This window comes from Oenanthe melanoleuca, chromosome 5 (genome assembly GCF_029582105.1).
Source record: "Oenanthe melanoleuca isolate GR-GAL-2019-014 chromosome 5, OMel1.0, whole genome shotgun sequence".
In the NCBI taxonomy this organism is placed as follows: domain Eukaryota; kingdom Metazoa; phylum Chordata; class Aves; order Passeriformes; family Muscicapidae; genus Oenanthe; species Oenanthe melanoleuca.
Window position 1 is genome coordinate 55,378,810 of NC_079339.1, and position 15,996 is coordinate 55,394,805.

The 15,996-nt window shown below is 41.5% G+C and overlaps 1 protein-coding gene across 1 annotated transcript in view; it reads right to left on the reverse strand.

Annotated features, from left to right (window-relative positions):
* Nucleotides 1-15,996, reverse strand: part of MNAT1 (MNAT1 component of CDK activating kinase) — a 116,027-nt gene that overhangs the window by 25,984 nt on the left and 74,047 nt on the right. Inside the window, exon 7 of the mRNA XM_056491879.1 lies at nt 7,873-7,994. Within this exon, the coding sequence (XP_056347854.1) occupies nt 7,873-7,994 (122 nt within the window). The remainder of the gene's footprint in view (nt 1-7,872; nt 7,995-15,996) is intronic.

Genomic DNA, 15,996 nt, shown 5'->3' on the forward strand with positions numbered 1-15,996 from the left:
GCTCCCACCCCATATGCAACCACTCCCTTCCATGCAGCAGCTCTGGTCTCAGCTACCCCTAAAGTCTCTGCTGTTCCACCAAGTGTGGCAGCCACTGGGGGCAGAAGCACAAACTGCTGGAAGGGAAGGAGCCAGAAACGAGAAATGCTGATTCCTATGGAAGACTTGAAACTCCTAACTCACCTTTTCAGCCACTTGATACCTGAACAAAATTTTCATTCAGAATGCTGCTTTACAACTGTATTTATCAGTGTCAAGATATTGCATCATTTCTAGCTTTATTTTTCCTCTTTATGGGTCTGTTTTGCTGGCTGTCTCTGGCGAAATATTTTCATTTTACGTAACCCCCCCCCTTCTAAAAACAACTGTGAAAAAGAAGTGTAGAAGGGCTTAGGAAGCTTCTCTCTCCTTTTTCCACACTTTATGAATTTTAATTGCAATGAATTTTTACAAATGCTTCAGAAAGCAAATTAAATTAGGATGCTCATCACCTTTCTACTTCAACTACATCTGAGACTAAACAGTTTAGGATTATTGCATCCAAATAGACCCTTTTAGGAGAAAATGGAAAAACCCTGGGGTTTTCTTAGAGTTTTCTTCTTTCCCAGAGTAAGTCCTTGTTGTGCCATCTCTCCTGACAGCCAAGCACAGAGCAGGAGCCATGCTCAGATGCTGATGAAGAGGAGCAGCTCAGCAATGGGATTCCATGAGCTCCCACTCTCCATCAGGCAGACTTTGCTCCCCATGACTGTGTTCCTACCTCTGTACTCTAACACTGGGCTTAAAGAAATCATCTAGGGGCTCTGTGCCAGGAAGAACTACAAAAACTGGAGGATACTGAGGCCCTGCTGTTGTTGAAGTGAGAGAGAATCAGGACAGATCTCTCCTGCATGTGCAAAACATATTGTTTTTCTTGTGGCAACTACACAATTCCCAGTGCAATTATCCATCTGGCTGAGGAGCCAGAGAAGGGCTCAAAAAAGGCAACTATGGAGTGCAGGAGAAGCAAGGAAGGAAAAATGTAAAGGAAAGGAAAATACTGAGCACAAAACCCACTGATCTCAAATTTACCACATAATTTCAGAGATGCAACAGAAGTCCTGAAGGTTAACTTCTACCAAAATACAGCAGCTAAGGAGGAAAGCCTGTGGACATGCAAAGTCACAAGAGAAGCAGACATCAACAGCAATATCAATGCAGGGGATGGAGGGAAGGATGAAAGCAAAGAAGGGCTTTCAATAACAGATAAGAACCATCACAGACAATCAGGTCTCTTTAAGTGGCTTGTAGTAACAAGGCTTTGATTTGCTGAGACACAAAGAGCACAGAAAATAGGGCATTTGGCCCACACAATTGCTGGATGACTCCTGACACATTATAATCCATCAGCAGACAGCTCTGCCTGACACCTTTCAGCTGCCCACTTAGCAGCTCTGCCTCCACACCTGCAGTGACAACTCAGGGTTTGCCTCCTACAAATTCTCTATAGTAAAGCAAATACTACCATCCTGATTTTTTGAAGTCATTTTAAATATTTACTGCTTGCTCCCATAGCACAGTTTGCAGACAAATCTCTGTTCCGTTAAGGCTCTGATTTTTTTTCCCCTTTTCATATTTAAAGTATTTTAATAAATGTATGATTTAGTATTCAGCAAGCCCACACTACAGAAAGACTATTCTGGAATAAATGGTATAATTACATTTCCTACAGCGACCTTGTAATCTCGTGAGTATTTATTCTAGACTAAACAGCCTTACTCAGCTGCCCTGTGTCTGATTGTCGATGAAAGAAGCTTGTTTGACAACTGCTTCGAGCAGAAACATATTTTTTCCATGATTGCATGAAAAAGTAAAAAAACATTACCAGACCGGTATTCTGAGCACAGAGCCTCGTGTTAGATCGATGAGTTAATTTGGAAGCCAAATGCCAACAAAAACAATCACCATGGACATTCTGCTGTCAGGGCCAGCTTCTGAGGTTAATTCAGTGGTACACACAGCTATAGCCAGCTTTACATACATGAAATTGTGTGGTATATGCAGGCTTCCTTCTTTGTTTCTTTATACATTTTCCATATTCTCTGCTTTTATAACCCCCCTGAGACCTTTTACAGTTACAGAACCCACACTATACCCACAGGTGGGCGGGCAGGAAGCACAACTCTCCATTTCATAAGCCATCCACTTTTAATATATTCAATTGCTAATGACCTTGACAGAAGAGCTCCATGCAAAACACCATATTCTATGGGGTGTCGTTTGAAATGTTCAGAGACCTTTTTGCCAGAAAGCTGATTCCTTAAACAGTAAGATTTCAGACTTACTGAAGGCTGCACTCCTTGATTTCCATTCAGCTGGAAAAATTGGTGCTAATCTACCTCCCCTATATTAAATTTGCATCCTTCCAAAATCCTAAAATGAAGGCTGTAGGATTTCTGTGGAATGCTAAAGCAATACCAGACAGTTTCTATATCAAACCAGGTTAAGATGGTTTACAGGCAGTTCTGTTGCCTTGTTTCCCCCTGCCATGAAGAAGACAGCACACTTGTCCATATTCATGACTCTAAAAAAGGGCACCCAGAACTTGTTTTGCCATTCATGGGTTTTTATTCAATTATTCACAATAAAATGAACAAAAAGGCTGTATGGAAATGTAGCTGAGTCTTCAAAGCAATAATCACTCCTTACCTGCCAATTCTCATTCATTAGGTACCCGATGCAAAATGTTTTGCAGCAGAAATCTCTACTGAGGATCCGGCCCTGCAACAGGAGACTGGGAAATTCAGACCATATGCCTTGGTAGCCTAGAGAATTCCTGCAAGGAGTGCAGCCCTCTATGTGCCCTCCAAAGCAAGACAAGCTTCCCTTGCTCTTACTCAATCTTTTGACTCTGACTACTGAGCTTATTGAGAGACTAGATTCCTTTAAAAGGAGCAGAATGAATTCAGTGTTCAAAACCAATGGGCCAAAGCAGATCAAATCAGCCCTTCATTTGTGGCTTTTCTCCTTTTCCAAGATTCAAGAAATATCTGCATACCCCAGTGACAGAGCAGATGTGAAAAATCACCTGCTATGACTTTTAAAGCCCAGCGGTCCTGTCACCCATTCAAAATCAATTCTCAGTTATTTCACTGCCTCAAACCCTACACAGACACTGACAGGGTTCTAGCAGAAGCTAATCCAGCCAAAGACCAGCTCAGCTATGCTGTAAGAATAATTTGGAGACCATCCTGACTATTGCCTCACTTAAAAAAAAAACATCACAATGACTGACAGCAAAGAAGTTAGACGAGTCATTTCTAGATTAAGTGCCAGAACTCTACATGTGTTTCAAATTACGCTACAACACTGTACAACAAAGAAATATGCAGAAATTTTCCACTTGAAGTGAAGGTTAAAAATTAAACACTAACAAAGCTCTAACAGATATGAAACCCAACCTCATCTTAATGCGAAATTTAAAATGCCTGAGCTGTCCTACATTAGGAAAAAAGGAATGAATCAATCCAGTTGTTCATAAGAAAAAGCACTGGCCTAAAACATGTTCATTGTATGCAGAGATTTTCACAGCATTCCCACTCTGCTTCAGTACTTACCCCCTCAACTCTTAAAATGACATTGTTTAGATTTAACTTTTAATTTATCAAAGTATATTACCTATCCTCATTAGATTAGTGTTCAGTATTGAATTTCATTTTCTGCATCTTATTTAAACAAAACACTAACCAGGGTGCTCCTAACAATGTGGTTATATGTGAAAACATAGATGATAGATCAAAGGGAAGTCACATTTTTGCCCTAAAGAAAAGATTTTTGGATCAAACCTGATTTTTTTATATACATACACATATATATATTCAGCTTGGATCTCTCCAAAGCTAAGCAGATAAACACAATTTTATTTTAAGAAGCCCAGGCTTGACTTGATTACAAGGTCTGCTGCAAAGAGAACTTTTTAACTTGACTTGTAAATTACCTCAACTTTATGAGAATGGTGAGGATATGATTGGCACTGTGTTGAGTGTGATCCACTTTGGATTACAAGAGACTGTTTCTAAACCCTGAGTCATGAAGTTCACATTTCTTTACCCAAAATGCTAATCACATAAGCAGATTTTCAATTTATAGTCAGATTTTAAGTAGCTTATGTATGGCTCTTCACAGCTGTAAAACTTGGTGGCCGCTGTGCGGTCACTCCTGTTAGACAGACTTACAATTACTGCCAGGATTGTCTTTAATTCTTCAGGACCTCCAAAAAAACATCATTTGGATCCTCAGGGGCTTTTTTGTTTTGTTTTTCCTTTAGAATCAAAACTACATATCAAACATACATTTTTAAAGCAACACACTGCTTTCCATCCCCATCCTGGGCTATTCTTTTGCTACTTGGCATGTCAGTTTGTTTAATTTTTCATTTCTTTTGTTTTCCAGTAAGAAAAATGCAGACCTCCAACCACACAAATTCAGCATGCTCAGCTAAAACATCAGGAAGAAAAAAACCAGTAGGAAGAAAGACAGGCCTTTTTTGCCCATCTAAGAAAACCTCCAAATAAAGTACTGGCAGCAAGTCCCCAAGCACCCAGGTGCTCCTTTCTGTTCTCTTGCAGTCCCACACCTCTGCTCCCCAAAAGGCAACTCAACAGATTTGCACCAATTTGAACCAAAGGTGACATTTCTCACTTCAGTCCAAACTAATAGTTTATGGTGACAGCAGAAGTCCAGCAGAGCCCTGGATAAGGCAGGGATCTCTCTCCAAACACATCAAGTTGCCCTCAGCACCGTGCAGAAATCATTTCCCAACGCACGCCCCTGAACATTTCAGCAATTTAGGGCAGTGACAAAGCCACACAGACCCAGGGTTCTTAGCCATGGTGGAGGGACAGGCAGCTGCAGAAGCTGCCCCCAGGATGGGCATGTTCCAGTGATCCAAGACCCACTTTCCTCCAAGGGCAGCACCACATGTCTGGGAGATGCTCTCACACATCCTCTCCCCTTTTCCAAGTCACGTTTCCATCTGACAGCTGAGACATGCATGAGCTGGTCCTCAAGTCTGAACAACCAAAGTGACCTTCATGGGGGGCTGAAGGACACAAAGCCCTACACATTATACCAATCATTTGTGTTGGGGGAAAAAAAAAAAATTCTAAATCTTCATTACTCTCAGATTTCCAATACCCTAACAAAAATGCACACGGATGTTAATGCTTTTCTGCAGTACTTCAGGAAAAAAAAGAAAATTTACATCCCCAGGGGTAACTGAAAACAAATTTGTAAGAACAATTTGAACATAAATTTCCTTTTTTGCAAAATATGCAAACTCCACACAGAAGAGCAGTGGAAAAATGCAAAATCAAGTTTATGGTTTGCTCATGAAGTTTTTTTTAAAGCCTAATAAGCAAATAATACAAGTCATCCCAAAAAACCTTTTTTTTTAAATTATAAAAGATTCCTTACAAATGTTCTACATGACCCCTTAAGTATTCACCCTTTTTCTTGCTCTTTGCTAAAACCTTCCTGCCAGCTGTGTCCTTCATTACTGCAACTCACTAAGAAAAAAATGCTGAAGCCTAAGCAAGTCTTGCAGAAGGTAAGAGCTTAAGGAATATTCAAAAAACTAATTCTACTGAGTGTTTTGAAGATTAAAAAAAAAAAAGATTTTATGAAAAAAAAGCCAATAAATTATGCTACCTGAAGTGGATTCAAAGTCACCAGGTTGACAATTGTCTTTGCAATAGTTCTGGCTCCAGAAACTCAGATAACAGCCTGCACATTTGAGGGAACTATTTAGCAGCAATAAATGCCAGGCTACAAAGTTATTAACAAGAAAATGAAAAGAGGAGAAACTAAAATTAAAAATAAATAAATAAATAAAAGCAGCTAAATACATTCAGCATTATGGAATGGTTTGGGTTGGAAGGGACCTTAAAGACCATGTAGTTCTAACCCCCCTGCTATGGGTAGGATGCCACCCACTAGGCCAGGTGGCTCAAAGCCCCATCCAGCCTGGCCTTTTTTTAGTGCAAATGAACAGGAAACTAAAAATCTTTAGCTGGAGAGGTTTTCATTGTGCCCAGCTCCTCTGCCTCAGCCAGGCAGCTGCATGCAGCTGCCTGAAAAGCCCCAAAGCAGGGACAGAGGCACATTAGTTAAGCATTCATCATCAACAGGAAATGCGCATGAGTTCATATAAACACAGAAACACAAATATATAAACCAACAGCCCTGCACGGTTTAAGGTATTTCAGGCACCCCATGGAATAGGGTTAGAGCTGTACTGGCTGGGAACCCACAGCACTGGTGTATTTGTTTTGGAATGGCAAACAGCCTGGGGACTCAGAGGAACTCTTCTGGTGGGCACCACCAACCCACCCACCCAGCCAGCCATGAGCCTCCCCTTGCTGCCCCTCAGCTCCTCCATCACCTCCAGAGCCAAGCCCAACAAGCCTGGCTGCTCCTGCTCACAGCAGCAAAATGGCACATTTAAAAGTGTCTCCAAGGAAAGACTGTGGCACTGTTAGCAAACCCTACTCTGAATACACAGGTTTAAAGGGTTTTGCTCTGCAAAGTGTTGGGCTGCCTCAGAACCGGTGCCATTAAATGCAATGGACATAAATGACAATGTCCCTGATGGATTTGGATGCCAGCATTCATGAGGCACAGGAAAAGGGAATGCTCCCTCACAAGCCATCTTTTTCTTGTTTGTGATGAGGCTGAGGGGGCCTCCAAGCCCCCCTCACAGCTGTGCTCCATCCAAACAGGTGGCAAAGGCTGAACCAGGCTCTGCCCGAGTTTAAACTTCTAATTAATGCTTGGTCGCAGAAGCTTGATACCAGATAATAAAAATTACAGGCATCAGGAGGACACAGAAACAGTAAAAATGGAGACAGCCTCATTTCCAGACAGCCTTCAATTTTCTGAAGCACCATTAGGTTGCTTATTTACCTTACTAAGTCTATCTACCCCTGTCATTTCCTGGATGAGATACAACTTCTCCCATGCCAGTGAACTAGATGGGATTCCTGCTTGGATTTCAGTGGTCTCCAGAACTGCACCCTAAACTGCCTCAACTTTGTTCAGTACTTTGTGGCTTCAGTTTTCCCAGATTGCACAGCCAAATGTAAACTGTTATTTCTTAAAGCTCTTTCTTGCCTTGCCAGCCTGCACACTGGCTCAGCCATGCAGTTTTCTAAGCACTGGAAGTGCTGATGACCTTGAGGGTCAGGCCATGATGAGCTGGGTGACACTCCCCCAGTAGCTGCAGTTTCCAGGTGGCATTTCAGCTACAAACAGGTCTCTAGAGAGGGTTCACATCACTTCTGGACTTCCTAACCCCCCTCACCCAGGCACAGAAGGCTCCCAAACTCCCTTCCAAACAGGGCTGCACACCACGATGCCGCCAAGCTGCTGGACCAACCCTGCATTATATTTTTGACAAAGTTAAGCTCTGTGCTTCATTTCTCACAAACACAGTTTGACTGTAGACAGCAGCCGACAAGTAAATCTACCCTTTTCCATGGCAAACAGCCCAACTTTAATATTTTTACTGGCTTACAGCTGGGTAAATTAAGCCCCAGATTTTTATTTATTTATTTTTTAATACCGTGCAACTGAAAATGAACAGCTACTTCACTACGACTGCCAAGGACAACCTTAAAAACACTAATGCAATCCAGTCCAGCTCTCAATAGATCTATAAAGGCAAGAGGACCAAAAATTTCAGCTTATCCACCCAAACAAAATGTTGGTTGGGCAGGAAGTCTAATATTTCGTTAAGATCCCTAAGAAAAAAAAGAACCCTGGCAGTCTGAAGATGGTAACAATCCCAGCTATTAATTCCATGAAACAGGAATTAAAATTCACTGATTTACTTACCCCAGCCTTCCCAACATTTCAGGCTCTGGAACTTGTGGTCCATATGTCTCCACTTGCAGAGGCTGATATTCATACAAAGTTTCCTCTAACTTTTGAATGGGAGCTAATGAAATATGCTGACCCTGTTGGAAAAAAAAAAAAAAGAGTAAAATATTTCTACATATGGGTCAATGATTTGTTTTGACTTTTTAATATGCAATTTAAGAACAAGCATTAACTCGGTCCAGACAAACACCCTCCCATTAAGAACATACTGTTCATTATATCACTCACTTCTTCATGATTCACATTTTCTTAGAAGGACCTACAGATTGGAAGTGATGTTTCATCAGCTATAATTGTTTGGACAAGAAGGAAAGGAGCAAAGCTTTATTCAGGGTAAGTTTACCATTAGAGAGTACAGCTGCTTCCAGTGTCACTAGCAAAATTATTATTAGGCACTAATTTCATTTATCTGAAGTACTATCAAACAAATGTCTCTGAGCAACCCTACTTGATTCTGTAATCAATGATTTCCTGAAAGCCCTAATTAGAAAGGGAAGCCACTTTCCTTTCTCTCCACAGGCTTTGTAAGCTCCCATACATAATGGCTCTCAAGATAGACTTTTACAGAGCAAAACAATTAATTCATTCAGCAAATTCCCATTTGTTTCATAACTAAAAATATAGAAACACGCAAACATTAAGCCTTCACTCCAGATGGCACTTTTGCAAGCCCTTTAGACTGCTGAGAAACAGAGAGACATTTCCACATCCCTCCTCTCCAAGTCCCTATCACTCGGAGCTCTCACAAAACAGAAGACTTGTGCCTGGGAAGGAGGGGGTCAGGAGGATATGAGATAGAGCCAAAGTTAACAGATGTTGCTGCGTGACATTCTACACTGATTTGTTGATCTTTCACACAGTTTCAATTTTCTACTGTATTCTATGGTGCTCACAAAAATTAGCAGCAGCAGCAAAAAGACAGAGCACCGTGAGCTGCCCCAAAACAGCCTGGCTTTCCCTGTAGAAACTGAGCTTCCCATCTGCAGAATGCAGGAATTTAGCAAAGTAGTAGTATTGTTTTTGTAGACATTTTGTCTGAAACAGGAGATGGGAAGCCTTCCATGGTGTAATGCCGTGTATAACCCTGGCTCCCACTGGAGATCACTTACTGAGCTGAGCTTCCCTGGGGCCACTCCTTCGAGCATCTACTCCCTCAAGTGGAAAATACAGGCTCCTAATGTGGGACACTGGGTTAAAATTAACTAAAGAGGGGAATGAAAAGGTCTGTAGAAGGGGAAAGCTGTTAATTAAATTTGTGGTTGAAGATAGTGACCTTTCTGAATTTGGAGCAGAGATATTTTTGTTTAGGGAGCTGCAGAAAATAGCAAAGAAAACTGAAGACGTAAGTCCTTGAGAAGTGTTATTGTGGATCTCTGCGGAAATATCAGCGGCTCAAGTTTTCCATTGAAACAGCCCTGTGTGTGTGACGAAAACAGAGAGTTTTAGGCTTTTTCTGCACTGCCTGGGGGACTGGAGAGGCTGCTGCTGACACTGGTATGGGGACAGTGTCCTGGGGATGTGAAGGAAGTTCTCCAGTCAGCCGTGCACCACTCCAACTCTCATGGCCAGCACATTTATTTCTGTGCTACGAACTATTGCTGCAATGCTAAAAGAAAGGTACTACACATTTTTAAAAAGTAGGAAAAGAAAGGTTAAAAATTCAGCTCTAATCCCACTTCATGATATTTTAGGACATAAAAGGGGTTTCTATTTTCCTAGAAGCTGTCAATTTATAATCTATCAAGTTTATTAAAACACTTTGTAGCTACATTTATGTGGGCCTCTTACACCCATTACAAGAGGTTAATGCTTATATAAGACTCTCAGATTTGAATTTTTAGCAACATCTTTGTCTCTAACCAAACCAAATGGAAAGTCATACCAATGTTCTACATGTGTACAACCTCATCTGGTGAGTGAAGAGTCTCACTTTTTCCAGTCCAAATCCGAATTTTGTTACAGACATAGAAAAGAAATTTCAGTTTTGGGCAAAGATCAAAACCATGGTAAATACTTTGGGAAATTACTCAGAAAAAGGGAAAATCTCAGATTGCAGGCACCCCATCCCTTGAGGACTCCACCAGAACAGCTGCTCATTGTCAGCAGAGTTGCTGCTGGTGCCTTCCTGACACTTTGTTAATGAGAGCGATTTCTGCCAGCATTGGCCAGGGGACATGGGAAGGCTCCTGACACATGGACTGGGCTCATCACTGCCATCCTACCCCACCCACATGTCTACCTCTGGAAGCTCCTGGGAGGACAGGATGAAAACATTTCATTTGTCTCCCCTCTTTGTGGGGTTCCCAAGGTGCCAGGGGATCATGATGCTCATTATCTCTCAGGTGACAGAGCAGAATGTAAGGGAGTTGCCCATGAATGGTGGGAAGGCTGACTGGTCAGCACACCAAGGGCATGGGGAAAGACCCTTCTGTGTAGAACTGCATCACCAACTCACTGTGGTGGCCTGCAGAGCAGCAGAAAGTCAGAAGAGGAGCTGCATTATAGAAACTGTCCCCGCCTTGAGCTGGTCTGACATCATGTCCAGCACAGGCCAGGACATTTTGTGTTCCTGTATGAAGCCCAAGGACTGGCAGTTCAGCCAAAATACCTTCTTTTGAAAGGCATCCAATCTAGACTTACAGATTTCAGATCACAGAGGTACAGGCACACCCCCTAGGTAAGTTGTTGCAATAGTTAATTACCTTCACCATTAAATACTGGCAGCTCATTTCTGGTTCATCAGATTGACTCTGTCTACGTCCTTCTCACCTCCCTCATGGGCCAAGGTGCAGTATTAGGAATCAGGATGTATTTTGCATGGCAAAGTGACTGCACTGGTTTGTGTGCAGCCAGCAGATCTGCACCTCAAGGAGATTATGCAGCTGTATGAGGCAGCTCATTTGTTTTTGTTTCCCAAAATCACAACTTTAGCTATGGGCTTTGGCAATGTGGATTACATTCCACTTAGCAATGGGTAAAAAGCCCCATGATCAGCTGCTGTTCCTACCCTCTGGCTCTCTGGCCTTTAGGCTCCTGAGCTCACAGATTTTCAAATTGTTTAGCCCTGCACAGGTTAGTGAGGTCTCAGAACTGGGTATGGCCCAGACTGGTGCAAAAGGCTGGGATGCAAACCAAAACCATTGCCTTTCCTATTTACACTGCTTTTGGGATAAGCTGACTCACAAAATAACCTTGTTGAACTTAAAAGGCTCAGTTTGACCACTATTATCTCAGTTAAAAGCCATTTGACCAGAAGCATCCCACTTTTGCCTCTCTGTCCCAAGTGATCCCTAACCACTTCATAACAGACTAGGAATAAAAGGGAAGCTGCTGCCTAACTTTAGACACCACAACAGACAATAACTGTTACTTCAGACTTACACAGCACTTTTACAGATCCAAAACCCATTTCTAATCTATGAGGTAAGACTTTTAAATTTCCTGTATTCCACCTAGACAGTCAGCCTTACCTCTTTCCAGCATTAGGAGGCATTTATCAGCATGCTGAAACTAAAATGAAACCCAGTGGGGCCAAGGTCCTGCTTCTGCATTGCTTTCTCCTGACAAACCTAAAATCTGATGTGGTCATGGGTAAGTATTTCTAATTCCCCTTGGATGCTGTAATGTTTGTGTAAAAGAAGCTGACAGCATCCAAATGAAGACAGAAAAGACTTCCAAGAAAACAGACAACAGTTTTTCCTGCCTCCTCTCCCTCCCACCCCAACCTCTGCAGCATACGAGTGTTTTCCCTGGGATTATTTTAGGCACTGGAGCTGTCTATTACATATTGGAATGTATGGAACCACAAAACATGCTGCTAATTAGAAGGAAGGCATTTGCTTATCCTTGGGACTTTGTTTATATAAAAGCCTGCACAGCAATGGATTTGTGAGCAACTGACATTCTATTCATGTGCTGTATGGGTTCAGATGAGAGACATACAGAATTAAATTGGGAGCAGGGTTGAATAATGTCTTTGTATTAGAAGTAAAACTGACTGGCTGATAGGCTGTTTGAGACAACTCTTAGCTGAAAGAGAAACAAAAGCAGTGGCCAGTTTTTGGTTTCAGATTGTGATACAACATGGCATTAATAAAAGAAAAGCCATGGATTACATACAAAGAACTGCCCTTGCAGTAACAGGCAGCTTACTTTAAACAAAATTAACACTCTTTCAGGAACAATTGTGGCTATTAGAATATCAAAATTAGAGTGTATCAGTACATCTTTCACACAGGTTTGGGGAGGGACTCTTGGCAGATGCCAGGTACATCAGTATCTGCCTGCTAGCACAGAGGTTATTTTAGCACTGAGTACAGAAATATCAGCCCAAGTTGCAGCATTCACACTTCTTCCCATCCTGCCCTCTCTCCCTATCCCTGTCTCCAAAATGACACTGCCTTCCTTTACTTCCTTCCCTCAGCAGCAAAAAGTAAAATGACAGCCTTCCCAGAAATCTTTCATGTGCCAAGGAGAAGGAGAAAGGAGATTGACACCAAAAATGCACTAGTAGGGGAAAGAGGAGTAACAGCTATGCCACAAAAACATCCCCAGGCAAGAGACAGAAGCCAGAGACTGGGGTCAGTAAAACTTGTCCAGACAAGGCAAGTTTCTGTACTAGCAGCAGCTGGACTAGTTGCTGGAGCCAATCTTTTTGCTTTTTAAATTTCTCTCTGCTTAAGAACTTACTCAGCTCTGCTATCACCCCACTTCCACAGGACACGTCAGAGAACAGAAATAGCAACATTCATGCTGCATCTCATTAAGTCAGTTTGCAGCAATGTTATTTTTATTTAACCCTTTCCACCATCAGGTCACTCTCCTGAGCCTGGTGAAAGGAGACAAGGAGGAACCAAGGGCTGTGGGATGCCAGGACATGATGCTGCTAAAACACATCCCCAGCACTGCTTCCACTGTAGATGGCAGGACAGAGAGGGTAACAAAGGCCCTTTTAAACACACCATCATCTGAGTGTGCAGTTATCCAAATGCTTTCAAGTGAACATTAAAACAAAACTATAAATTCCATGAATTTTTCAGTATACGCAGTCTTAGGAAACTATTTCACTGTTAAGCTTGTAACTGAATTTAAGTTTTGGAAAGATTTCATGTTAACATAATTTCTTACAGATATCAATGCAAATATTGGTGATGTGATGTGAGCCAGAAGCTGGGTTGTTGTGGGTTTATTCTCTCTCTCCAGTTTCCACCCTCTCAATTCACTATTGACAAATCCATGTCACCAGTGCTAATATGACTTTCTGATTCTGATTAACTACTTTGACTACAGTAATACTCAGGAAAAGTAGAATGCAACTGATAGATTTGGAGGGCTCAGTTAATATTATTTTAACCTTTACCCTCTCTGTCTTCCACAGCCTTTTTAAATAAACACAAAGTATGTCAAACTAAAATGTATAAATCTATTTGTTGCCTAAAATTCCTATGCCAGCGAAGCTTTTTCAAAGACTTAAATATCAACTGTTCTTTCTCTCTGCTCTTGAAAAAGCAACAATAAATCTACTTTATTTACTTGATTATGAGGATATCTCAGGAGCTAAACTGAAAGAACAAATGACCTGACAGAAAGCAACAGAACCAACATTAAGATTTTCTGTTGATCTCAAAACCAAAATCTGACCACAAATGGCAAGATCAGAGACACAATATTGTCAACCCCCCTTTCTCTGTGTGGTAGATGATTTCATATGCCTAATAACAATCTCCCTAAATTTAGACCATTTTTTCCCCTCCTCAGTAACTTAATTTTCAAATTAACTTGATTTTCAAATGCCAAAACAGATTTAAAAGATGTGCTTTCTTTAGGAATGAGAGAAATAAGCCAAGAGATCAACAGCACTGAGGAAGCTATTAACAAAGACAGTCAGATAATAAAATTTGTTACACAAACAGGTACCTGGGAAATTATCCATGGAGTACTATGGGTTAAATCACACCATTAATTCTACTTGCCTCCAAAATTTTCCTTTACAACTTTCTGACATAAGTAATTACCTGACCAGACTTATCTTTAAGCTGCTGCCAAAAAGCCCCATTTCTCTAATCTCCCAGAAGAAAGCCTGCATCCATCTAACAAGCTGAAATACAATTCTGCTGGGTCAGAGCCAGAGCAGGATTTAGTGCCTGCTCTGTTCACAGAAAAGCCTGGTGCCCTTTCCTCATGCCCATGGATTGCAGTGCCTGCTTGGGACTGTCCTCTCCAGCACTGCCTGCTGCCGCCCAGGCAGGATTCAGGGGATAGCCTGGATGTTTGCTGCTACAAGTCACTCTCCTGTTTTCAGTGGAGACCCCAGAGTTCTGGCAGGATCTGCCAAGCTTTCCTCAAAATCCCCACCACTGTTCAAAGGATAGCCCAGTACACAAGACAGTGCTATTTTGGGGAATGAAGAATTAAAACACATCATCATTTTCATGTCACTAATAAGCCCATGGGTCACACTCCTGGTTTTCAGCACTGGTTTCTCAAACTTGCTTCCAAATCTGTCTCAGCCCCTAAAAATTAGTTCTGTGCACACCACTGTGCTGGACACGGCTCAGTTGCTTCAGGTCCTTTTTGCACTGTCTCCAGGACCTCTACCCTGCACTTGGTGACTTTTTGGCCACCTTCAGCTGGGCTGAATAGCCATGCCATGAGCTGGCTGCTGGGGGGCATTTGGACACCTTAGGAATACCAGTTACATTTCCAAACCTCCTATAAGCTTTTCTTTTTTTTTTTTTTTTTCTTTTTTTTCTTATAGCAGCTTTTACAGGGCTCTGCATGGCCCTTCTCAGGGTACAGCCACAGGTTCTTCCCATTTTCAGAGGAAAGTTTCATTACAGGTAACTTGAAGTCCAAGTCCTGTTTAGTTTGTTTCACCAGCCCTTAGTGTGCTATGTTGGTAATATAGCACTAAACAGAACTAAACAAACTTTTGTTGCATCTCTACCATCAGACTTCTGGAGCCTTGGTCATTTTAGTTTGGCTATCAACAAAGCACAGTATCAACTACCAACAACAGCCTGTCTAATTACAGGATTTAAGGCTTTAATATAACATTGTTTTAAATACACACATTAAAGACCTAATTTTTCAAGGGACATGAAGTAGAAATAAATGACAAATGCCACTTTGTGTATCATGAACACAGAGGGGGACAGACAGCAGTGGAGGTCAGAGCACAAAGTATTGCTCATCAACCAGCAACAACTGCCTCAGTCTCTGCACAGGTGAATCTACTGGTGCTCCTACTTTGCTGAACTAAAGCTGCATGTTACACTGATATGATCCATCTATTATGCAAGAAAATTATCTAGGATTTCCTAGAGAACAGTGGAAACTGTAAAAACCAGCTGCTGTGCTGGAGGAACAGCAGCTCATAAAGAATCATACATCACTGCACTCCACTATCTGCTCTTTCCTGAGATTCTCTAAAGCAGCTTCCCCCATCCAAACAGCCACAGCTCCACAATACTGTTTTTGAGGAATGCATAGTCTGATGGATGATTCAAAAAGAAGCACTGCTTAAAATAACAAAGCCAAACAGAAAGCTGACCTCAGACTGTGCAAGATGAGAAATTCTGTGTGTGTGTATTGAAGTCAGAGATATATTCCCTGTTTTACTGAGCATCCAGCCTAGACCCAGATAAACGCTGATAAAGATGCAGAACATCACATTCAGTATGGCTTATGTCTGCCTGATAAAGGGAAGAAATAAAGTGAGATTCCTTGAATAGCAAGATTTTAAGGAGGGACTGCTAAAGGTGGATGATTGTCTGGCAAGAGAAAGCAAGGAAGTTTTTATAGCAGAGACAGAAGAAAAAAAATATTAAGAAAAGGACAATAAAGGCAGATAAAAGGAAAAGCATGAATAGAATAGAAAAACAGGGAGAGTGAATTATTAGAAACAGGCAAAAAGATAAAAAGAAGGAATTTAGAAAAACTGAAGTCTAAAGTTAAAAAAACTAGAAAGTATCAGACATTAGCAGTACGTGATACCTCTTCACAATATTTGTGGGCTGTATTTATTACAACATTTTAAATGAAAACTGAAAACTGTTAGCAACATATTTTAAAATTATT